This window comes from Cibotium barometz, chromosome 51 (assembly GCF_041138505.1).
Source record: "Cibotium barometz isolate CiBa-2024 chromosome 51, ASM4113850v1, whole genome shotgun sequence".
In the NCBI taxonomy this organism is placed as follows: domain Eukaryota; kingdom Viridiplantae; phylum Streptophyta; class Polypodiopsida; order Cyatheales; family Cibotiaceae; genus Cibotium; species Cibotium barometz.
Window position 1 is genome coordinate 23,418,671 of NC_141096.1, and position 24,978 is coordinate 23,443,648.

The following is a 24,978-nucleotide window of genomic DNA, read 5'->3' on the forward strand; positions in this document are numbered from 1 at the left end:
CAAGGCATTAATAAGTGTGAAAAGGGGCCAAAGGTATATAAGACAACTATAACCCAAGTTGTTGGATATCACTTCTATGACTTTTACTCAATATCAATCAAGCCTAGTTCATGCAAGCTTTCATGGCGACCTTCGTCCATGCAGTCTAGACTCCATGTAAATGATGTCTCGTGTTTTCCAACTCCACGTTAACAAGTCTTCTCTTTTCTCCCTTCTTTCAGATCTGATGATACCCTGTCCTCAAATCAACTTTTGTGAAGTACTTCGCTCCTCGAAGACAATCCATGAGGTGGCAAATGAATACCCATTCTTAATCGGGAGTTTGTTAAGACCCTTGTAATCTATACAAAAGTGCATCATTCTATCCTTTTTCCTGGACAAATGTCATGTGCATACACATGGACATGCTTAATCCCAAGCTAATCCCTTATTTGGGCAGCAGAGAAACAAAGTTTTAGACATGAAAGGAGGCCGAGAATCCCAAGCACACCAAAAATGGCTTGCATCATATAATAGACATGTGGTACTACACAAAGTAAAGGTCATATAGATTACACCCTCCCTGGTGATGAAATCCTTATCTCTTAAACAATTATGAGATGTGGAAAGAGTACACATCCCATGCCAAGAGAAGTCTAGATCAAACCAATGTTCATGACAATCAAGAGAAGGTGGTCCTTTGCCCCATAAGTTCTTGATGGGCCTATGCCACTTACCACAAAGGAGATGTGGATTTGTATGAAGAATTTCAATGACAAATACAACACCAAGGTCCCTGACCCAAACAGTAGTAGCCACATACCACTTCTTCTCAAACTCAGTATCCTTATCCTCGAGATGGTTCCAAAGAACCAATGGGCTAGTCAAGAAAACCTCTGCTTTGAGCTTAATGAAGAGCCTATTTTTTCCACCAGATAGATGGCATGGTCAAATTCTTCCACGGCCCCATTGTACCTTTGAGGATATGACACTAGCTTTTTAAAGATGGACCAACTAATAGCTATCTCACAAGCCCTTCATCATGGCCTTTCCATCCGGCACTTTTTAGCACTATAGGTTAGTTACACAAGTATAGAGTCTTAACATAGCCTCACCTAGTATCCTAGGAAGGGGGTACATAATAACTACTCTAGTTAACATGGCCTTGCATATCCTAGTCGCTTTTCCATCTTACCTTTTTGTGATGGAAAATAAAGTTAAAAAGATGGTGCTAGAATATATAAAAATTGGCCTAATCGTAAATGGGGGAAGTTTATTACTTTGTGTATGTACTTACTTAGGACTAGACATAGTTGCCATACAGATTTCTCGTTATATGTGAGACACAGTGATAGAGGGGTTGTGCTTGTTGTCATCTATGTAGATGACCTGATCATTACGGGGGACCATGATGCAGAGATCTTTGATGTAAAGATCTTGCTTAGACAGAAGTTTGAGATGAAGGATCTGGGGGGGGGGAGCTCAGATATTTCTTGGGCATTGAGGTGATTAGGTCACCACATGGTATTGGATTATTGCAGAGACAGTATGGCTTGGACATGTTGTCCAAGTATGGTATGATAGGCTGTAAGCCTATCTCAGTGCCATTGGATCAGAATGACAAGTTGAGTGCAGATTCAGGAGAGATTTTGGAGGATCCTACTATGTATAGGCGCATAGTAGGAATCTTGATCTACATGACGATCACCAGGCTAGATTTGAGCTATGCTGTTGGGTTGGTGAGTCAGTTTATGCAGGTTCCTTGGAAGCCGCATTTGGATGCATTGAGACGCATACTGAGGTATGTGAGGTCTACTTTACATTGTGGACTATTTTATGAAACTGGGACAGAGATATGTGTACATGGGTACACAGATGCTGATTGGGCTGGTAGTATCTCAGATAGAAGATCTACTAGTGGCTTCATGTTTTCTTTGGGGAGTGCTGCTGTAATTGGAGCAGCAAGAAGCAGCCTACGGTTGCTCTATCCAGTACAGAGGCCGAGTACAGAGGTGTTGCTATGGCAGCATGTGAGGTAGCTTGGTTGAGAAAGCTACTTGCAGATTTGGGTCTATCAGTGGATAGACAAGTTGTCATTTTCTGTGACAACATGGCTAGGAACCCAGTTTTTCATGCTCACAAGAAGCATATAGAGGTCCACTACCATTTTGTCAGAGAGAAGGTTTTGGCAGGAGACGTTGACCTTGTTTATGTCAGCACACAGGATCAGGTCACTGACATCTTCACCAAAGCATTGGGTACAGAGAAGCTCCGCAGATTCAGGGCTTCGCTTGGTGTACATGAGATGGAGTTGAGCTCGAGGGGGAGTGTTGAGATATCGAGCTCATCTAGTGAGGCGATGGACACTGATGACCCGCCTGGGGGATAGGCCCTACACTTACACCACTGGCATGGTTGGTGAGATCATGGGTGATATGCGGCCAGTGGGATGACATGCTATGTGACAGCCATTCTAGAGACTGGCATAGTTATAGTGCCAGCTCATTTAGTTGGGTTCACACTATAGAGAACCCTAGTATGTATTTGGTTGAGTACCTTTTCATATTGTGTGTACTCTTTATCTTTGTATATGGTGTGTTGAGTGTTGTGTGAAGAAGCAGATTTTCAGCCTCTCACCTTGTGTGTTCTCTTTTAGAGTTTTGTGAGTGTGTGTGTGCTTGCAAGAGCTCAAGCTCTCTTCTACCCTGCATCATTTCATTTTTAAGTCATGGGGTGGCCAAGTGTGTACACCAGTCACTTGTATATAACACATTCTTAACATTAAGTACTTGTATATAAGACATTTTTGACATTAAGTAATACATAGTCATTCCCCTTTTTCGATAGTTGCAAATAGAATTCTTGTGAGTTGTATTCCCCTCTTGCATGAGTTCCTTGCTTGATGGATGCATGCTTAAGATAGGAGTGGTTATAGGTTCTCTCTTGCATGAGCTTCCCCCTCTTCTTTCACCTCTTGTGCTGAAGTCCATAGTGTAGGAATCCTTTTTCTCAACCTCCATCAAGGTGGGTCAAGATCTTCCTCCACACCCCATGGCTATGAAGCTCTCCAATGTGATAATGGAGTGATTATCGATGGGCTAACATACCCACAACCAAGGGAAGTTGCATCTTATGGGTCTAAGGTAAGTCCCCATATTTCAACAAGGCTCTGTAACTCCCCATCTTGTGGCTCTAAGGAAGGTTCCCATATTTTTACAAGGCTACATCTTGTGGCTCTAAGGTAAGCTCCCATATTTTGACAAGGCTAGGTAAGATTTTAATTTTAAGATTTTAACAAGGCTAGGTAAGATTTTAAAATTAAGATTTTGACAAGGCTAGCTAAGATTTTAACTGAACACACTGTTTACTACTATAAGTTTCATGTGAGCCTTAGCACATAGCAAAGCCAATGAACACATTGTTTACTATAAGTTTCATGTGAGCACACTGTTTACTATAAGTTTCATGTGAGCCTCGATACACACTATTTGCTATGTTTCATGTGAGCACACTGTTTACTACAAGTTTCATGTGAGCACACTGTTTACTACAAGTTTCATGTGAGCACATTGTTTAGTATAAGTTTCATGTGAGCCTCAGTACACATTGTTTACTATAAGTTTCATGTGAGCCTCAGTACACATTGTTTACTATAAGTTTCATGTGAGCCTCAGTACACGCTGTTTACTATAAGTTTCATGTGAGCCTCAGTACACACTGTTTACTATAAGTTTCATGTGAGTACACTATTTACTATAAGATTCATGTGAGCACACTGTTTACTATAAGTTTCATGTGAGCCTCAATACACACTATTTACTATAAGATTCATGTGAGCACACTGTTTACTATAAGTTTCATGTGAGCCTCAATACACACTATTTACTATAAGATTCATGTGAGTACACTATTTACTATAAGATTCATGTGAGCACACTGTTTACTATAAGTTTCATGTGAGCCTCAATACACACTATTTACTATAAGATTCATGTGAGCACACTATTTACTATAAGTTTCATGTGAGCCTCAATACACACTGTTTACTATAAGATTCATGTGAGCACACTATTTACTATAAGTTTCATGTGAGCCTCAGTATACATTATTTATTTACTATAAGTTTCATGTGAGCCTTGGTACACACTGTTTACTATAAGATTCATGTGAGCACACTATTTACTATAAGTTTCATGTGAGCCTCCGTATACACTATTTATTTACTATAAGTTTCATGTGAGCCTTGGTACACACTATTTACTATGTTTCATGTGAGCACGCTGTTTACTATAAGTTTCATGTGAGCACACTATTTACTATAAGTTTCATGTGAGCACATTGTTTACTATAAGTTTCATGTGAGCCTCAGTACACACAGTTTACTATAAGATTCATGTGAGCACACTATTTACTACTATAAGTTTCATGTGAGCCTTGGTACACACTGTTTACTATAAGTTTCATGTGAGCCTTGGTACACACTGTTTACTATAAGTTTCATGTGAGCCTCAGTACACACTGTTTACTACTATAAGTTTCATGTGAGCCTCAGTACACACTGTTTACTATAAGTTTCATGTGACCACACTGTTTACTATAAGTTTCATGTGAGCCTCAACACATAGCAAAGCCAATAAAGGTCCATCTCAATGGAGAGAACATACTACTTCCCCTTTCTGTGTGGTTTTCTCCTCCTTGGTGGTTGAGAACCAGTAAGAAATGAGGACCTACTGCTTGCTAGGTGATTTAGAGGTTGTCCCTAGTTTAAAGTCATTTGTTAGCTCCTAAAAGAGATGCTACACTTAGCATGAATAGGGTTGTTAGTATTGTCCAATCTCACAAACCTTGTTGCTTCCAATCTTGCAAACCTTCTACACGAGAGTGTCCATGGTTGCCATAACATAAAAACAATCCTTAGAGTCTTTAGGCTCTGGAAGTAACTCATAGTCTAAGTTCTCATCTTCACTATCCAACAACTGCAAGATCTATAGGTATTTATAGAAATAAATTTGAGCGATTGTATTAGACTTGTCTCATCCAAGAGAATACCCTGACCCATTTCCGTGATTTTAATTCTACTTTCAAGGTCATCACCCTTGCAAATGTGGATTGTGACTAGTTTCCTAATCATGAACTAGCCTTGCATCTCTCATGTAAGGCCTTCCAAGGATCATGGTGTAAGATCCCCTTCTTTAGAAATCCAACACCATGAATATGTGGTGGAAACTCAACCTAAAGGTCTTGATTTTGGCATTTTGATGGATGCACATTGGTTTAGCTATGTTCCCACCACGAGACTAGTGCGGTGGGCTTCCCCAGGTCTCCTAGTAGCTTTTGGTGATTGTGTTCACACCAGCACCACCATCCATCCAAGATTGTGGTGACCTATTTTCATGTTTTCCATTGTACATGACAAGTAGCACATGACAATAGGTAGCACAGTGTTCATTTCATTACTCTCAACATAGTGTTCCAAATTGTTCATGGAAACTTTAGGTAATCCTTGCTTGTTTTTAGGATCAGAAGGAGAGTTCTCAATTGGAATGACTCCTCCTTCTTTAGTTCCTCTAATATGGGATCTTAAATTCCCATTCATTTAGATTGACAAGTCTCCCTTAAGCTAAGAATTTCCTAATAGAAGAGACCTTATCAAAACTTGGACTTCTGAGGATAAGAAGGCTATGAGGCTTACTATGTCATGTGGGTGATATTCACACACTTGAAGGTGGGATAGGACATGTAATCCTTTAAGGTATATCTAGTGGAATCGCCTTCCCTAGGAGGAGATGCATATGAACGAGATGAAATAAAATCATCACTTTGAGAAATTTTTACGTTAACCCTTTAGAGGCATGCTTGTTGGTAGCAAGTTGAGAAGCCTTAAGTTTGAGTCTTCCTCACAAGAATCGTATCTAGTAATGTATGACCTAGTTGGATTGGCTATGAGGCCACATGCTCCAAAATGAGCTCTTTTAGCCTCTTCAGAATGGTTACTGGTAGTCTCTAAGGCTCCCTTACTGGTTTTGGAGTTGACTTCAGGATAGGGTCATTCCCTCATGTGGGTTTCATGGTTTGTATTTAGTCACTTACTCAAGGACTACATCTAGTGGTGTAGTGTACAGTTTGTACCTTCCTTACAAGCTCTAGAGATTGCTTCATTTGCTCTCTCTCCAGGGTTGGGGTACTCTTTAAATTTATTGGGCATATTAGAGTGGTTAATGGGTTTCTTCCCCTTATCAGGAGAGATGGCTTGAGTGGGAGATCTTCTATTGTCTCACTAAGGAGGTAGCTTTGAAACTCTTGTATTTGAACCGCTTTGAATGGTCATGACTTTGTCATCCTTAACTGCTAATATGTTGCATTTCCATAAGCTCTTTAATGTTTTCTTCTTTTGGAGTTTTCTTCTTTGGACCTGTCGTGCTAGTCCTTTGGCCTCTTCTAGAGCTACGTTAGCCTTTGGGGCTTGCACTTTCTGGCTTGAGTGGGAGATCTTCTATTGCCTCACTAAGGAGGTAGCTTTGGAACTCTTGTTTTTGAACCGCTTTAAATGGCCACGACTTTGTCATCCTTAACTGCTAATATGTTGCATTTCCACAAGCTCTTTGATGTTTTCTTCTTTTGGACCTCTCATGCTAGTCCTTTAGCCTTTTTTGGGGCTACCTTAGCCTTTGGCTTTCTAGCTCTTATATGGTTGTTTCAAAGTTAAAGCCTACGCATTTTTTTACTTATTTATAGCCTTGGATTCTTCCTTGGTTGTGGCCCTTATCGGTTCCAGTTCATCAAAGTGGATGATGCTTTTTCGTTGTCATACCTTGTTTATAAGCATGTTTAAATCCCACTTATAACACGTGCCACTATATGGGATAATATTTAGGTTTAAAAATGGATTTGGAGTCTAGATTTGCAGTACTAGAGGAGGATTCATGAGGTCTTTACATCAAAAATGTTGAAGTGGTGTTGTGAATGAATGCAACATATTAGGGAGATTTGTTGCACCATGGTTTTGAAGGAACTTTAATAAGAGGTTTATGGTTTATGTAATTTCCAACTTGCCTATAGGAAAAGTTTGCTTTTTCTCAAGCTAAAAATTTGGTTTCAAATACAGTTTTTTTAACGTTGTTTGTACACCTCTCGCAAGTTTTTCCATCTTAGTAGTAAGGTGCTGTAATTTCTAGGTAACTTGAAACTATGGGTGTAAAACAAATTCGTGAAGTATTAGGAAGACCTTTTCTACAAAATTGTAAAGGACATTGAGCTTGACTTGCCAATAAATTTTGAGCCCAATTGCAATACATCTAAGCATTAAAAACCCATGTGATAGTAGGGAATATAATGTATAAATCTCTATGGACTAAGCATGGCAACAGAAGTTACCAAATTGCTCCAAGACAACAATTATCAATGTCCATTGTGAGACTAACATAATATACATGATTATTAATAACTAATCATAATGAAGGCAAATTATGCAAGTATTGAAGAAGAAGAGGAGGAAATAGAAGAAGGAACCAATGACAACACTTCAATTATTTTAAGCTTTAACTTATTGTCATGCATGCAACACTGACTAAGATGAGAACCTTAGGATTGCACAGCCCATAGTTGGTCCACTATGTAGCGGTCCAACAATTCGTGATGCAAACAAAAATTAACCAAAAAAAATCAAACAAATGAAATTTTAAAAAACAAGAAGAAAATAAAACAAAGAAGAGAGAATGTAAAGCATATAATAATTAAAAATATTAATCATAATTATAATAGCCACTTTTTAGTAATTCGTCTGTGTGAATGAGCATTTCTATATATTAAGCACGTCCCCGCCCCGCCCAACACACCAGCCAGCCACCACCGAGGGCGGGGGAACACCGGCGGAATCTTCCCCTCATGGACCACACCGGCGACACTCCCGACTGCTGTGGCAGCATGGAGATCTTGCGGTTGGCGTGCTTTTGTGTGCATGCATGGTAGGCTTGCCTTGCAAGGGGCGGTAGATGAGCTTTGTTGCCCATCTTGTGTGTGTGTTTGTGTGTGTGTGTGTGTGTGTGTGTTATGGCCATGATTGCGTCCTGCTCATTGCTGATTGATGTGAGCTTGCTGGCCGTGGCATGGCGCACAACCTCTCTCTTCCATGCTGTTGCTGGCGTTGAGCTTGATGAACGGCAGTCTGTATGCCATGTTTGAGGTTTAGGGCTTTTTGCCATAAGGGTTATTCACACGTGGGAACTTTGCCATAAGACTTGTTCACACTTTGGGGGGGGGCGGGGGTGGCTTTACATTACATGCGGTGAGTCCCTTGAGGGGTGTTCACACCCATCAAAGATAGGATCTTCTAGGAATCTTTCGGTATATTTGAAAGAGCTAACGACCATGAATTAGTATTGCTTGACCTAAGCCCATGAATCCTCTAGATAGTGTGGGCTAAGAAGTACCCTTCTCCCTTGCCACTTCCTCATTAAGAAGATTCTCCATGGATTCTTCACTACTATGCTTACTATATGAGCTAACCCTAAGCTTCTCTAGTAGGAGAATCATGATTAGTTGGAAGCACTCTTGTCACAAGGGCACTGTCATCACCTATAAGCCTTCTTGACCTCAAGTGTATGAAATGATTTTAACTAGCAAAAATTCTGGATTTACACACTTGGAATTATCAAGTCTGCACTTAACAGACTTTTAGAGCCCGTAATTATTGTTTAAAGCTTTGTCATTATGCACAAGATTGTTGGAAGAAAGCTTTGATGCGCGAGAAAAGCACAAAATGAAAGCAAATTATGCAAGTATCAAAGAAGAGAAGGGAATAGAAGAAGAAACCAACGACAACGACGACGTAACTTCAATTATTTTAAGCTTTATTGTCATGCAGGCAACACAAACTAAGATGATGACCTTACGATTGCACAACCCATAGTTGGCCACTATGCATGTTTAAAGACCAATAAAGTGTCCATGCAATCCATGACGAAGAGTTGACCACAAAAATTAACAAAAATAAATAAATCAAACAAACAAATGAAATTTTAAAAAACAAAAGAAAACAAAACAAAAAAGGGAGAATAAGAGTAATGTAATGCATATAATTACTAAAATATTAATCATAATTATAATGTTTTATTTAAACGAGCCACCCTTGTTTTTAGCAATCACATTTCTTTAAGCACGTATATTAATTACATAGCTCAAGACTCCTCAAAACACACACAAACACACACTGTTTTTCCCAGCCACCACCAAGGGCAGGGGAGCAACAGGAACAACGGCAGAAAAACACCCTCCATAGCTCGGGACTCCCCCACCCACACGTGGACGGCACGTATGCCGCCCTTACCCTCTACGCACCCTCCAACTCCCGTTACAATCCAGTACCAGCGTCATGCACACTCTTGGACCACACCCACTCACCGACACGCTGCCCTCGACAGCCACACACTTGTGGCAGCGTGGAGATCTGCTTGCAGTTGCCATGCTTTCGTATGCATGCTGGGCTTGCCTTGCGAGGGGCTGTTGATTTTGTTGCCGGTCTTGTGTGTGTGTGTTATGGCCATGATTGCACCCATCTTCAGGCAAAGCTCTAATGCAGGACCATCAAGGTTTCCCCTGACAGGAGAACTACATAGACCATGTTCAATGCCATAATTTCCCGAACTCTCAACTCGAAAATAACTAGCTCTGATCAATGGATGTTCCCTTGAAATACCTCACCTCCTCCGCAAGCAATTGCAAGCTAGCGGTTCTTTAAAAACTGGGTGTATGAAAGTGCTTTTGGATAGACTTTCTTTAGTTCCATCTAAAAAATGCAGAACCACGAGCACAGAAAATAAGCAGTGTTTGTTTACATGGTATCCCACCCTTATTGTCCAGCACGTACAGTTCCATACATGGTACCCCACCCTTATCGCCCAGCAAGTACAGTTCCATACACACATTTCATCCACTTCATAATGCCTTCTCGATACATGCAAGTTTCATCCATTGTCATGGGATTTATAATACCTTCTCCACCCCGTCTCAAATGCAAGTTTCATCCATTGTCATGGGATTTATAATACCTTCTCAACCCCGTCTCATATGCCATTAATGACTAATTACAATTAGCTTTAAGTGGTTCACTGAAGTCTTAGAACATGTTCCATGCAACTTCTTTGCCAACATCTTCCTGCCTGATCCATTGGCACAGGGCTTGTTTCTAGCAAGAGATTGAGTGGAATGTGGCTTCACTCGTGTGCTGTGCTAAACAAATGTTGTGCATGTTCTTAGTGCCATACTTGAAAAAGTCTGTAAAACTCAGCTGAGACAAGAACCCATGTCTGGGCCCACTGTAGCCAGCAACAGCCCCAATCACTTCATCTCCTTGTTCTGTGTTCCAGCACCCTCAGCTCGCAGTTACGCTAAGGGATATGCTCTGTTAGGTGGAAAAGCCCAGGAAGTTTGTAGCATACAATTCCCTTTTTACCACTAAGCATTTGAATCCTAAAATTGTGCATATGAGTGCCTTTTGAGCTAATCAGTCTCGTGATAAAGCCTTATGCTCCTCCACTGCCTTGGATTATAGCTACCGTGTGGGATGCAACTCTTGAACCCATCATTAAGTTCGCATCAAGTTCCAGTGCTAGATAGCCCCGCTTGGCATTAATATAAGAGAGAGAGCAGCCCGGTATATATAAGAGAGGGAGTGTCAAGAGAGCTCACGGCACATATGAGCTGATCAACTATGTGAACCAGTTGCAACTACTGAAGCAGTGACTTGATTCCTCATCTTTCCTCTGAAGGTCATCCCAATCGATGCATAGATCAAAAAATAGCTAACATAAAAAGATGATTGCATGCAGAGAGAGTCATACATCTGAAACACCTGACACAAGTTGAATGCCCACTATCAAATAAGGATGAACTGTATTCAATACATACACATGCTACCATGAGAAGAATACAATAAGCTCTGTCAACCACCAATCACACGTCGCATGTACCTTCAGCTCTCCATGTTACTGCTCAAGGGTTCTGACCCTCTTCAAACAATACAGAGCCAAAACAAAGTGCTCATATTTGATCTATTATTTGACCTTCCAAACATGATCTTTACACCTCTGTGTTTTCCTTTTCTTTCTCGGGTACTGCTGTCGCTGAGAGCACCTCTGGTTTGCTTGAATCTGCAGTGGCAGATTCCCCTCCTTGTTTCACTTCAGCCTCAAACTCCTTGGCCGCCTGCATGAACAACAGAGCTCAATCAGATATCTTGAACTGTGAACAAGACTTGCATATATTTCCCCCCAGTATAAGTCGACTTTCATCTTGGAATTAGGTGTTGCATTCCCATGAAAGGCCCCATACTCTTGCAGAAGTCGTAACAAATATGTACAGCAGCAATAGAAATAGCTGGAAGATAGAGAAGCCTGAAAAAATCAACCGCACAGGACTCTTATCGAGGAAGTCAGATAAATGTTTAGATACTCTTTACCATAAACAAAATGGGGTGGAGGAGAAAATGTATTCTAGGTGGAAACTACTCGTGCTTTCTTTTCTCACATCACTCCCAGGCCTCTACTCCTTTGAACTTTCCAAAACAGGGTCACAATAGCATGGTTCTTTGCTAAAACCTAACCTGTCCTTCGCTTTCTCACATCATCTGTGGCCTCTTAAGGGCTTGCAACGGCCTGATTCCCTAGTCTGCTGCATTGTCATGGCACGTGCATTGGAGTCTGTCTAGGGCTGATGCATGTGACAACTCCCCCTGTTTAGACATGGTAGACAAAGTTAAAATAATGGTCTCCAAAACCAAAGGTTAGGATCTGGTGAATCAAACAGTGACATTAGGAATCTGTGTCAGGCACAATCAAGCCAATACCCTAGACTTCATGAACGCGAACAGAGTACCTCTCTCAAACTGATGAAGTCTGCCTTGGTCACCTCAGAGGACACGGCAGTATCTCCAGCTGTAGCTGCTCCAAAGGACGCTTCTTGGCAGTCTTCACAAGCCTGAAGAGTAACTTCCCCCTACTTCTGGCCGGCAGTCGCCCAGTAGTTGTTTTATTTATACCTGCCCACAGCCTTCCCACCTGTCCAAATCTAATGCAACCTGATTCTTCGCTGACTTTTCCCGAAGGGTACTTGTCCACAGATGCCAACAGAGTCTAACGCCAGTCTTCCATTGTTTTCTGGTTCCCCGCCTCCAAGCACCAAATAGCCCGTCACAGGTGACAGGCATGCACCTAATCTACATTGTGCAACCCCTAATCCTGACAGATCACTGTAATTTACAATCATGGCCCTTCATAAAAGAGGGCTCACAATCCTAGAATACATGGCCGCACTGGTCATGGCATAGGCATATGACACTTGATGCAAGTGGTGTGCACTTATTTTCTCATTTACTTGCAGCAACTTCCTAAGCTTACTTGTGATGCGTGTCAACTCTATGAAAAATGGCTCTGCAGCCATCTTTGGACCAAAAACAATCACCAAGCAAGACAAATCAAACAGAGCCCATGAAAGACAATTTTGTAGATCTTTGCAAGATCTACAACTTTGATATTCACGTCATCTCCAGGTTCCATAACCACAAAAAGGTACAGCTGGTCAAAATAGCCGTCTGACAGAGATTTCATTGTTCCAAAACATAGTGAAATAAAACTATCTTTCCAACACTCATTCAATCACATCTACAAAACCACATATACTAATATCCAATATTTGTCAAGCGTATGAATCTTCATTTTGGCACTAATAACACTTCAAAAATTAAATAAGAGTATTCAAAACCACATGTGACACTTGACATCCAGCATTATTGAAGGGCTGCAAGCACAAGCACCTGTAAAGCGGGAGGTTACAAGAGGGATGTAAACAAAGAAAGGCCAAACTTGGTCTACAAGCAGCCACTTTCTGGCTATTGGGGGGCTGCATTGCAATGGTACTAGAGAAAGATGGTGTCTTGAGCATCATGTAACCTGGCCATGTCTAGTGGGAGCTTGTAGCTGTGTTGCAGCCTAGCTAAGGCCTACAAAATACATCATGCTTTTTGCCCACCTTCCTCTCTGCCATCTAGCTTTGCTGTGCCAAGTTCTCCAGCTGTCCATTGGGAGAAAATGAGCTCTGTTCATCTGGATCAAGGTACAGTGCACCAAGCTGAAGCCTGCTAACTAAGGCAAGTGACCAACCATTAGATAGCTATAACCCCCCTTCTATTTTCTAAGAATGTCTGTGAGATGGGCAACTCAGGGGGAGCCCGGCCCTACAAGAGAAGCCAAAGAGTGCGTCTTGTGTAAACCAAGGCCCAAGTCCTGTTCTCGGGCACCCACCAAGATGTGCAGGGTGCACGGAACCCATATCTAGAAAACCTCCTATTCCCAAAGCTCTTCCAAAAGTCAATAAATCTAGTAAATCTGATAAAATCCTGATGAATGCCTATAAATCCCGTAAATCTCGAAAATGGTGACAGGAGCATACAAACTTTAAGTCAAGGTACAAGCCGAAACATGATAAGATGGATGATATAACCCATTTATATTCCATTTAAGTGCCTACATGCCAGTTTCATGTATACAAATATACATCACATGCGACCCCACAGAGGTCACTGACATTTTTACTTAATTTTCCCTTGTAATCGCCTTGTAACTGCAGATAAGATTATCACAGCCTTATGTAAGATGCCAAAAGATCAGATATTCCAGCCTCCTGTGGACCAAGAATCACGAATTGGTGGATACAAGTGACCCTTGTAACTGCTATATTGAGCCCTCAAGAGATGGCCGGTCGATTCATGGTGTGTGCCTGACAAGTATTTGGAACTACGGGATGGACGCGTGGGTGAGAAGAAAGCAGTTTATGTGTGTAACACACGGAAGCTCTCGGAGTCTTCTTTCAGCCCTAAACACTCTTGGAAACCATCTGATGCAAAACGCAGATATAGAGAGAGAGTAGAGAGAGAGAGAGATGTGCTGGAAATTCAGTATATTCATATGGTACAAAAAGGTACCCTAATCTACAGCCATAGGCTGCCTTACATAAAAGGTGGAACACACCAAAATCTCCTAGTCTAGACCCACACCCAAAGTGGGAGTGAATGAGTACAATGATGAGCATCCATGCTATTTATAGTCACTTGGGAATATTTGGGCTGCTGGCCGACTGCTGGTCGGCCAGCCGACTGCCCTCTTTATGTCCATAATCATCGCCGTCTGGTCCTCGTGCAGCCGACAGCACTCCTCTGCTCCCGACAGCCTCCAACGCAGCCGACAGTCCTTCATGCTTTTGCTCCAATCCATACACTGCCAAATAGCACTTTGTGCTCCATGTCCTAGTTCTAATACTCTTTATCTGGCTGCCTATTCTGGATCAGCATCTGAAGATTGTCCATGGCATTGACCATGCACATGACATCCCCCTCTGACGGGAATCCAACCTGCTCTTGGATGACTATCATCATCCCAATCCTTTCCCGAAGTCCCTCTGTCATCCATCCATCCCTGGCAATCCCTTTTCTGTGAAAGCCCGGCCTGTTCTCCAAACCGCTCTGTCTCAGACGAATATCTATCCCCACCGAGCCACGAGCTGAGCTAACTAGCAAGACACACCAACCAATCTCTACCCCGTGACATCCCATACCACCACGGGGCTACCCTCGCGGGCCTCGAGACTACTGCCGACCACGACTGCATGAAGCAAGTGCACGTCTGCACTAGATCCAGGCTCCTGACTGTAGAGCTCTCGCAAAGACTTGCGAAACTCTATGACCAATTGACTAACCTTGGCCACTCTTTTATAAGCTCTTGGCCAGTCACCGACGTCCACACTTGGGTACCCGCCCGTCAATCGATCCCTAGCCCAGCTCGCCAATCAACCTGCCTAGCTCCAAGCTACCCCAAGCCTCGAAGCTAGTCTTGTGTGCGTGCTACACACGGTAGATACACTTTGTGCACAAGACAACTAAAGTAGTTTTGTGTTGGAAATTTACCTATTCTTTCGTGTCACAAGTTTGCAAGGCTGTTTCAAAGAGCTAAATGATGGAATTTGGCTCCTAGTTGTAGAGATATATAAGACTTTCAAGAATGGTCTCGAGGAAAGTTTTTAGATCCCTCCCCATTGGGGAGTTATGGCCTTCTTAATAGGGCTTCTATATCACTTAAAACTTTTTTTAAAAAAAACAAAACAAAACAAAAGCATCAATTATGCCACCTCATGTGGCTTTTCTAAAGAACTATCATGAGCACATATGTACATGGCTCATATCCAAGGCTAATCCCTAATGTGGCGGCAATTATATAGATAATTTCGGGGCTCGTGCCAAGGCCAAACAAGCATAGAAAGAAAGTCCAATGGACAAGGACCCTATCGGCCAGATCTGAAGTGTATATGGACTGATCGATAGCATATCGCATTTATTGGGATTTTTTGCTAGTTGGCCGACCAACAGTTAGCCAGTTTCTTCAACTTGGTTGGGCTCACACTCCCTATGGAGTGAGGTCTTAGACTAGGCTTTTGTTACTCTTTTTGGGAAGGCCAAAGGACACAGACATTGTACCTTTAAAAGGCTAAGCTGAGCATTCATTTGATTCATCACTCTCTCTATGGAGTGAGGTCTTAGACAAGGCTTTTGTTACTCTTTTTGGGAAGGCCAAATGAAACCGGCCTTCAGAAATCTGACAGGCGGTGAAACAAACACTCGCACACAAAACACTTCATCTCCCATGGGGACCTGGAAAAGGAAACAAACAAGGGGAGCTAGAGTGCTAATGCAAATAGTACAAGAACACCAATTGGCCCCAAAACCCGCATGTAAGCTCGAGAAAACTACAACCTGTTCACATGAATCCAAAGACATGTTTTCCACCTAAAGCCGAAGACCTCTATCCGATAAACCAAAGACCTGTATCCCATAAACCATAGGCCTAATTCCTCGATACCAAAGTCCTGTTTCCTCTCGAAAACCAGTGTCCTATTTCCATGAAAAATATACCATTCAAGCATGGTTGCCAAAACCTAGAGAGAGAAAAAGATAGAGGACGTGTCAAGCAATCCCTGAATACACATAAGTCCAAGACGAAGAGGAACCGTACATCTCTTCCAAGAACATCATCCGGTGCATCTTAGCTTGATCCTCTGTATCCCAATCTCGTAAAACAAGGTCTGCAATCCACGATGAGAGAGAGAGAACAATATCCACGCACCAAGGCCTGCAATCCACGATGAGAGAGAGAGAGAGAGAGAAAGAGAAACCGGTCTCTACTCTCCACCCCTGCTTCCATCATCGACCGTGCACTCCTCTACTCGCGAAGAAAAAATGAAAGAGAAAACTGCACTCTGTGTCATGTGCATCACAGATGCCATGGACATTCTCAGGGCTAGATCCAGAAGGGGCAAACAGATAAAGACCATGAACCAGTAGAAGATGGACATGGAGCAGGACTTGGAGCAAAGCATGGACCAGAAGGCTGTCAGCTACATGGAGGCTGACGTCAGCAGTACCAGAGGGCTGTCGGCTGCAGGACAGAGGGTGCTGGCAGCAGGCGCATCAAGAATACCCAGTCGGCTGCATTTTATAGATTTTATGAATTTGCAACTGGCCGACCAGCAGTCGGCCAGTTCCCCATGTAGTCCAAGGGGCTATAAATAGCCCCCCTTGCTCTATGGTTTAGTCATTCAACCCACTAGGGGTATGAGTCATTAGGAGTCCTAGTCTAGGGCAGTTTTGGTGTGTTATCACCTTTTCAAGAAGACAACCAAGGGCTGCAAAGATATGTACCTTTATGTACCATAGTATATACTGAAATTCCAGCACTACTTACTCTCTCTCTCTACTCTCTCTCTACTTGCGTTTTTGCATCAAATGGTGCGTTTTGCATCAGAAGGTTTCCAAGAGTGTTTAGGGCTGAAAGAAGACTCCCCAGAGCTTCCGCGCGTTACATTGGTATCAGAGCATCAGGCTCAGCAAAGCTAAACATTGATTCAGTCCCATATGATGGTGTACAGGTCCAAGGTACAGGAAAGTACACGGATTCGAAGCCCAAGGCGGGAACACAGATCGGGAAGAACTCCCAGGAGGTTTGTTGGTGGTGTTCCACAGTGCCAGATGGGGATGGCAGTTCCGTGAGCCAGATAGGTTCTCAGGTAACGGTCCCAAGGGAGGTTGATCCTCCAAGGGTGATGTGAGAGTGCCAGACTCAGTTCCAGGAAAGAAGACCAAGACGGTGTTCAGAGTCAGGGCAGGAATGGATTGTGGACTAGAGGAAGACCAGATGCATAGATCATCATCAGAGACAGAGTGGTTTGGAGAACAGACCGGATTTTCAAAGAAAAAGGTTTGCCACGGATGGAAGATGACAGAGGGACTTCGGGACAGGATTGGGATGATGACAGTCATCCAAGAGCAGGTTGGATTCCCGTCATCAAGTTTAGCAGAGGGGGATGTCATGTGCATCACAGATGCCATGGACATTCTTAGGGCTAGATCCAGAAGGGGCAAACAGATAAAGACCATGAACCAGTAGAAGATGGACATGGAGCAGGACTTGGAGCAAAGCATGGATCAGAAGGCTGTCGGCTGCATGGAGGCTGACGTCAGCAGTACCAGAGGACTGTCGGCTGCAGGACAGAGGGTGCTGGCAGCAGGCGCATCAAGAATACCCAGTCGGCTGCATTTTATAGATTTTATGAATTTGCAACTGGCCGACCAGCAGTCGGCCAGTTCCCCATGTAGTCCAAGGGGCTATAAATAGCCCCCCTTGCTCTATGGTTTAGTCATTCAACCCACTAGGGGTATGAGTCATTAGGAATCCTAGGCTAGGGCAGTTTTGGTGTGTTATCACCTTTTCAAGAAGGCAGCCAAGGGCTGCAAAGATATGTACCTTTTTGTACCATAGTATATACTGAAATTCCAGCACTACTTACTCTCTCTCTCTACTCTCTCTACCTGCGTTTTTGCATCAGATGGTGCGTTTTGCATCAGAAGGTTTCCAAGAGTGTTTAGGGCTGAAAGAAGACTCCCCAGAGCTTCCGCGCGTTACACTCTGAATTTAGCGCCACCTGCAATCCCTCTTACTTACCCCGAGAGAGAGAGAGAGAGAGATAAACCTCTCGGCTGTTAGCCCCTCGGCGCCTCCTTCAGCTCGCCTCCTTCCAAGAGAGAGAGAGTCGAGCGTTCCTGTAGCCCTACGCACAACTGCCTGGCTGTGGCCATTCGCGCAGCCGCCTGGCAGGCGGGTGTGCTCGTACGCGCAGCCGCCTGAACTTCCACACATGCAGCTCAGCTCATGAGTCTACAACCCTGCGCAAGCCTCCTCGCCTATTTGCATGTGTACTGCAGGGCAGACCGCCATGACAAGAGAAGCACCACATGCAAGCGTGATCGCCCAAGGGGATGCGCCATGCGCCACTCGACTCCACACAACAACCTGCTCTACTAGAATCTACCACCCTTCGCTTAAATAACCAGGATGCGATTCGCTTTCTCCAAAACGCCGAAAGCGATTAGCAAAAACCATAGTTACCGCGGAACGGGAACGTTCCGAGAACGTCGGATGCTAGAACGGGAGCGGGAACGGGAACAGGAGCGGATCGGGAACGTCGCGGAACGCCACGTCATATGACATGTCAGCATATGACACAAAAAAATGTAACTTTTTGTATACGGATAGCCAAATATGCTTCATAATATTTGCTCCCCCAAGACATGAACATACATTTCTGGGACGTTCCGCCAAAAAAAAAAATGCGGAACGTCCCGACGTTCCGGGAACGTGTCTTCGCCCGGAACGGCGTTCCGGCGTTCCAGGAAGGCGGAACGACGTTCCGTGGTAACTATGGCAAAAACGCATCTTCCAAATAATAATTATTTCTAATCATCAAAGGTCATAAAACCTTATAAACTCAAAACTCCCTTTTGTCCCCTTTCACACTTGGGCTGGCCACATATGGGTTTCCTTTTCATATCCAAACTGATGCCGTTCACACTGTCCATCTCGTGCCCGTGCCCACTTGCGTGTTGTCCAGAGAAAAACACAGGGTCGTAACACCAAAGGCCACAGACATTGTACCTTTTTTGTACTCTTACGAATATACTGAAAATACAACCATCTCTCTCTCCCTACTCTCTATCTATGCTGACTGTTTTTGCATCAGGTGTTCCTATCATAGTCACAGGAAACAGCCGTTTCGGTCCCTAGAAACGCGTTACCCCGTTTCAAGACCCCATTCGTTGCCATGGCCGTTTCTCGTTTCCCAAGTGATATTGTCACAAGAAACGGCCATTTCAACCCCTAAAAACTCGTTTCCTCATTTCCATTCCTCGAACGTTTCCGTTCCCGTTTCTCGTGACTATGGTTCCTATGCATCAGGTGTTCCTATGGAATGCTTAGGGCTGAAAGAAGACTCCCAGAGCTTCCGCATGTGACAAGAACGCCAAGTAAAGTGAGGTAATATTAGAGCTTTTTGATAGAGGGTCTTCAAAAAAATATGATTATCCGAAAGTCTTGTTTCTAGTTCGATTTACCATATAAAAACACATAAATTTTTTACTGGAAATAAAACTATGGTTGTCCCTAGGGTTGCTAAGGACATTTTCTAGCGAGGAAAAATAATCCTGGGTTCAGAATCATCTGGGGGGCAGATGATGAACCCAATGGGCAGTTGGGCGACCCAATGTGTTGGTTCAATTTATAAAAGGTTTCCCCTCACTATGTCAACCAGTGGCTTTAGCCCAACTGTAAAGGTTCTGGAAACAAGGGTACTGATGTTCAGCACATAGGACTCTCAGGTGTCTGTCTTGTGGGCTCGCCTGGGCGTGCCACAAATAAACCTTCCACGACATGGAGTTTTGGTGGGCCATCATTGTCAGATTCCACACTCATTGAGGATATTAAGTTGGGTTCACAGCCAGGGATAAGTGGGTACATCTTCATTGGTCTAAAGTTCTGTAGGGTGCTGACATTACTCAGGGTCATACCATGGTTTGCCCAATGAATATGCGTCGGCTCATCCAGACCTGCAAGTTCTCATCTGGCTGTTAACCCAGCCTAATATCCTCACCCATGTGAGTGATTAGCCAGGGTCACATCATGATCTATTGGCAGGATATGTGCAAGTCTCCAGCGACATATGCCCTCACCCATGGCCTCTAAGGTATAATGGGAGCAATTAAATACAACAGCCACAGAAAACACACAAAAAAAGATACCTGTTGGAAACTTTTCACAGTTTTTCCAAGGCTTTTGCCTATCTCAGGAAGCTTCTTTGGGCCAAAAATGAGGGCAGTGACACCAGCAATCACAACGAGCTCCGGGACTCCAAGACCGAAAAGGGCTTTCACACGTAGGCAGTGGCCGCGCCGGAGCTGCTTCGGTCCTTCCGACCTCCCCCAGCTCTGTATGGAAAGGAACTCAAAACCATCTCTGGCAAAAGGGCTAGAGCCAGATGAGTGCAAACCTGTTTGACACAGAGAAGCAAAGTGATATCAGAAGCCCAAAACAAAACAAAAACTGCAAAATACGGGGCACAAGACCGGTGAAAAAAGCGTACCTGCAGGTAGGAACGAGCTGCAGGGAAGACACCTTCTATTGGGGTTAGGGTTAGGGTTGAGATTAGGGTTAGGGCAAGACACGGGGTGGAAAACGTAGGAGGGCGAAGAGAGGGCCATCATCGTGTCACAGAGAGTACTGAGTGTAATTTTGATCTGCATCTGCAGATAAATGTTATCAACAAGCTCCCAATGGGGTTTCACACCTTGGCTGCTTGTACCGGTCACATAGTGGTGGTCATTTTCTTCCTTGCATTTGGGCCCCATGTGTAATCTGTGGTGCCTCCTCCTCATGGTAAATTATGTGGTTAGCTTATTGGTACAAGTGAGAAATTTGATGGTAATTTAGTATGGGTTTGAGAGAGCTCATAACTTCTCAAGCAAGTTCACTGAAATAATCAACATGAATGATTCCTCCATACGCTTTGCTAAACAATCATACTTACATTGCTGCAAAGGTGCCAAGCTAGATGATCGCACTAGATTATAATGCAAACCACTCGTTTAGGGCACTAAAGCCTAAGGAGAGAGTGGATTTTCACACCCTAAGAGTTACATTCATGATTGGCTTTGCCTGAAGCAGAGCCTAATGAAGTGCAACCACGCAACTAAACAACCGTTAGCCAACTTGAAGGGGAACCTATGTGTGAATGCATAACTCACATGAAACACCTCTCCCAAAAAAGAAGAGTAAATTACATTGTAATCAAATTGGTGACAAAGCGTATAAAAAATGTTCTTTTTTAAGTGATGCTCCTATATACTAGATGTGGGTGATTCTTAAAGGCAATTTCATGTTTCCAATGCATTCACATGTCTGCCTGAGCATACCAAGACTTGCTTTTGCAATGCTTTGTTTATGAAGACTTGAAATCCTTGAGCTTGACTTAAAAGTCTCCGCATCACAGCATGGCAATATGATCTTAGCATGAAATCAAATTATTCATCGGTAATTATTACTAAACGTGTAAGAAAAGCTTGACTTAAAAGTCTCCGCATCACAGCATGGCAATATGATCTTAGCATGAAATCAAATTATTCATCGGTAATTATTACTAAACATGTAAGAAAACATAATAGCAAAAGTAAGATCTTCACAATACAAAGCACTGAATTAGTAATTACTACTAGACATGTAATCAAATTATTCATCATTAATTATTACTAAACATGTATAGCGGATGTAGGATCTTCACAATACAAAGCACTGAATTAGTAATTACTACTAGACATGTAAGAAATCATAATAGTGGAAGTAGGACCTTCACAATACAAAGCGCTAAATTATAAAAAGAAGTGGAGAGTAAACAATATTACTCTAAACTTTAATTACAAAATTGATGGTTGTCTACCCACTTGTGTGCTCCAAATAAGGAGATTTGATGGCGATCTACCCACTTGTGTGCTCCAAATAAGGAGATTTGATGGCGATCTACCCACTTGTGTGCTCCAAATAAGGAGATTTGATGGCAATCTAGACATACTCTAGATAGAGAATGTCTTGCTTACAAGGGCACTTGAACACAATGAACTTGATGATGAACAAAGGCTACCAAACGAGTCTATATACAGTGTCGGGGCCAACAGGGGCATAGGTTGGGCATGTCGGGGCCAATCCATGATTTGGTCCAATATGACCAATCGACCATATCATCTGATTAGGACCATATTAGACTACAATAAAGTCATATGGGCATTGTGCACAACTTCCGCAGCCATCTAAGACTGTTTGGGCCCGCAAAAAATGAGCCCCACAACACGAGAATAGTGTATCCTCGATCTCACTCACAAATGAGATCACATAGCCCCCATACAAGCATGCATCCTACTTGGCAGAGAGTGCCAAGTAGGATACAAGCATGTATCCTACTTGGCAGAGAGTGCCAAGTAGGATACATAAGCCATCTCCTAACCATCAATGTCTAAATTGTGAGTACTTGAGTGCTCACACCACAACAACAGCTACTCCTCATATAGGGGGCTTACAAAATAAAGTGCATCCATCACCCTTAGTGACTTTTTTGCTATCATAATCTCCCATCCAATCTGAGTCACAAAATCCAATCAAGGTATTGCCCGCTTATGTGTAAGTGATGACATACCCAATGGTACCTTTGATCTGCTTAAACACCCACATCTTGTCTTCCAATGGTTGTCTTGGGGGGACTGATTTGAGAACTTACTAAGGACACCAACTGCAAAGCTGATTGCTAGGCCGCGTATTACATAGAAAGATCAAACTCACCCACTAACTTCTTATACTCCTTCATATCCACAAGTGGAGAATCATCTTCCATAGGTAGCTTCACATTAATCTTCATAAGTGTAACCATTGACTCGCACTTAGCCATGCCAAATGTCTTTAGAATTTCTCTTGTATACTTTTACTGAGAAATGAGTATTCCATCTTGTCAAACCTCAATCCCCAAATAGACATACATAAGCACAAGGTTTGTGCCACATAAACCTCCTTCTTGAGATAACCATTCAAAAATGCTGACTTTGTATCCATTTGGAATACCGGCCATTATTGTAGGAATAGTGGTCAATCTACTTGTGGAGACAAATGTCTCCTAAAAGTTGAATCCTTTGACCTATGTAAAACCCTTTGCCCACAAACCTTGCTTATCCAATGTACCATTAGAGCCTTTCAAACCCATTTGGTCAATCTACTTGTGGAGACAAATGTCTCCTAAAAGTTGAATCCTTTGACCTATGTAAAAACCTTTGCCCACAAACCTTGCTTATACCATTAGAGCCTTTCAAACCCATTTGGTGCCAATAACTTTATGTTTTATAGAGTGATCCATAAGCTCACAAGTGTAGTTTCTCATAATTGAGCCATCTACATGACCCCCCACCCATTTGGATCTGTTGATAATTCCTTCTGTGTCTATCTCTTGTACTTTCATTTATAGGACAATCCATAAGATCCAAGTGTGGTTTCTCATAATTGAGTCATGATGTGGATGGCGCCCCTCCAATTTGGATCTATTAATGCTTCCTCTTGGCTAGTGTTGTGATTACATGGTGCTTCACAAAGAGAGAGAGAGAGAGAGAGAGAGAGAGAGTCACGTAGGCTGTAACGCCTGTGACCGACGGCAAACCGGATGGCCAAGGACGTTGCCATCCGGGTTCAGTGGAAGAGGATGCCCATGCGGAGTCATGGGCAGCCAGGCTAGTGTGGACGGCAAGCCACACACTATATAGCCTGGGGGATGAGGGGCAATCCTCATTCTTCCTCTATGGCTGGGTGGTGAGCCAGAGGCCGTCCCCTCTTGTGGTAACGCCCATAGTGGTGGAGGGAGGCGGCCAGGACGGGAAAGGAAGAATTCTCTCTCTCTCTCTCTCTCTCTCTCTCTCTCTCTCTCTCTCTCTCTCTCTCTCTCTCTCTCTCTCTCTCTCTCTCTCTCTCTCTCTCTCTCTCTCCACCAAAGCGATAATCTGCAGCAGGCACCTTTCTCTCAGATCGGAGCATCCCGGAGTAGTGATGCTTGTAGAGGCTCGCAGCGCAACACAAATTGGCAGCAGTCGCCGATAGTCACACAGGCGACCGTAAGGGGGGTGACTATTCTCTCTCCACCACTGCTCATTTTATTAGCGTTTTTGTAATTTTCGAGTTCTCGCATTGTCTTTTGTGCAAGAATTAAAGATGTCTGCTAGGCATAGTGTGTTCCCACCGCCTTCTACTTCTCTAGGGTTTTCAAGTCTCTTGTCCTCGGTCGCGGGTTTAACCCTGACCGAATTGTCAGGCCGTATACGCCCGACCATTATCCGGTCCGGAGTGCGCTCATCGATCACGCGTGATCCACCAGCGCCCTCCTCGTATGTTGACCCCGCCTTAGGACCCAGCCCTCCTCGTATGTTGACCCCGCCTTAGGACCCAGCCAGCCCGCAGTGACTGCAGTAGCAGATGACCCCTTTCTGGCCGATGAGCTAGATGACATAAACACCGACGTCACTGAGGGGACCGAGGAGGACCTCTTGGAATATGACGACGACGTTTATGACCTATTGGACCCTACCGACGTCCTGACAGAGACGGAGCTCTCTAGTGGACTTTTTAAATATCTTAATGCAAAACTGAATAATATGGGTAAAGTCCAGGCTAACTTAGTCATGATGCTACAGAGCATCTCCACACGGTTAGATGCACTGACAGCCGCCTCGGCTAGTACTCCGACTCCTCGTGGTAGCCGAGCTCCTGCGGCACGGGTGAGCGTAGTCTCGCCAGTGGTTGTAGGAGTACAGGCCGATGCGCTTGCGGGGTCGTCCGTAGAGACAGCTTCGACTTGAAGCCGCCTAGTTTTGGTGGTGAGGAGAGGAGAGAAACAAGGACTCGGTCAACATGTTTCTAGCGAAGTGGTCAGATTTTCACGCGCTGCGAGACAGCAGCCTAGCCGGATATAGCCCGTAGAGGCTAGCCTCTCATTAACCGGCAAAGCATACAAGTGGTGGATGAGTTTGACAACTCGTCCTGCCACTTGGAC

The 24,978-nt window shown here is 43.6% G+C and overlaps 1 protein-coding gene across 1 annotated transcript; it reads right to left on the reverse strand.

The window, feature by feature from the left end:
- Positions 1–10,834: 10,834 nt before the first annotated feature.
- LOC147609439 (Bacterial sec-independent translocation protein mttA/Hcf106) lies at positions 10,835–20,647 on the reverse strand. Its single transcript, XM_086787745.1, has 3 exons — positions 20,491–20,647; positions 20,150–20,397; positions 10,835–11,181 (listed from the first exon to the last, which is right to left on the reverse strand). Exons 1-3 carry the CDS (start codon positions 20,609–20,611, stop codon positions 11,056–11,058), a joined length of 495 nt encoding a protein of 164 aa, XP_086643871.1. The 5' UTR covers positions 20,612–20,647; the 3' UTR covers positions 10,835–11,055.
- Between the last annotated feature and the right edge of the window lie 4,331 nt (positions 20,648–24,978).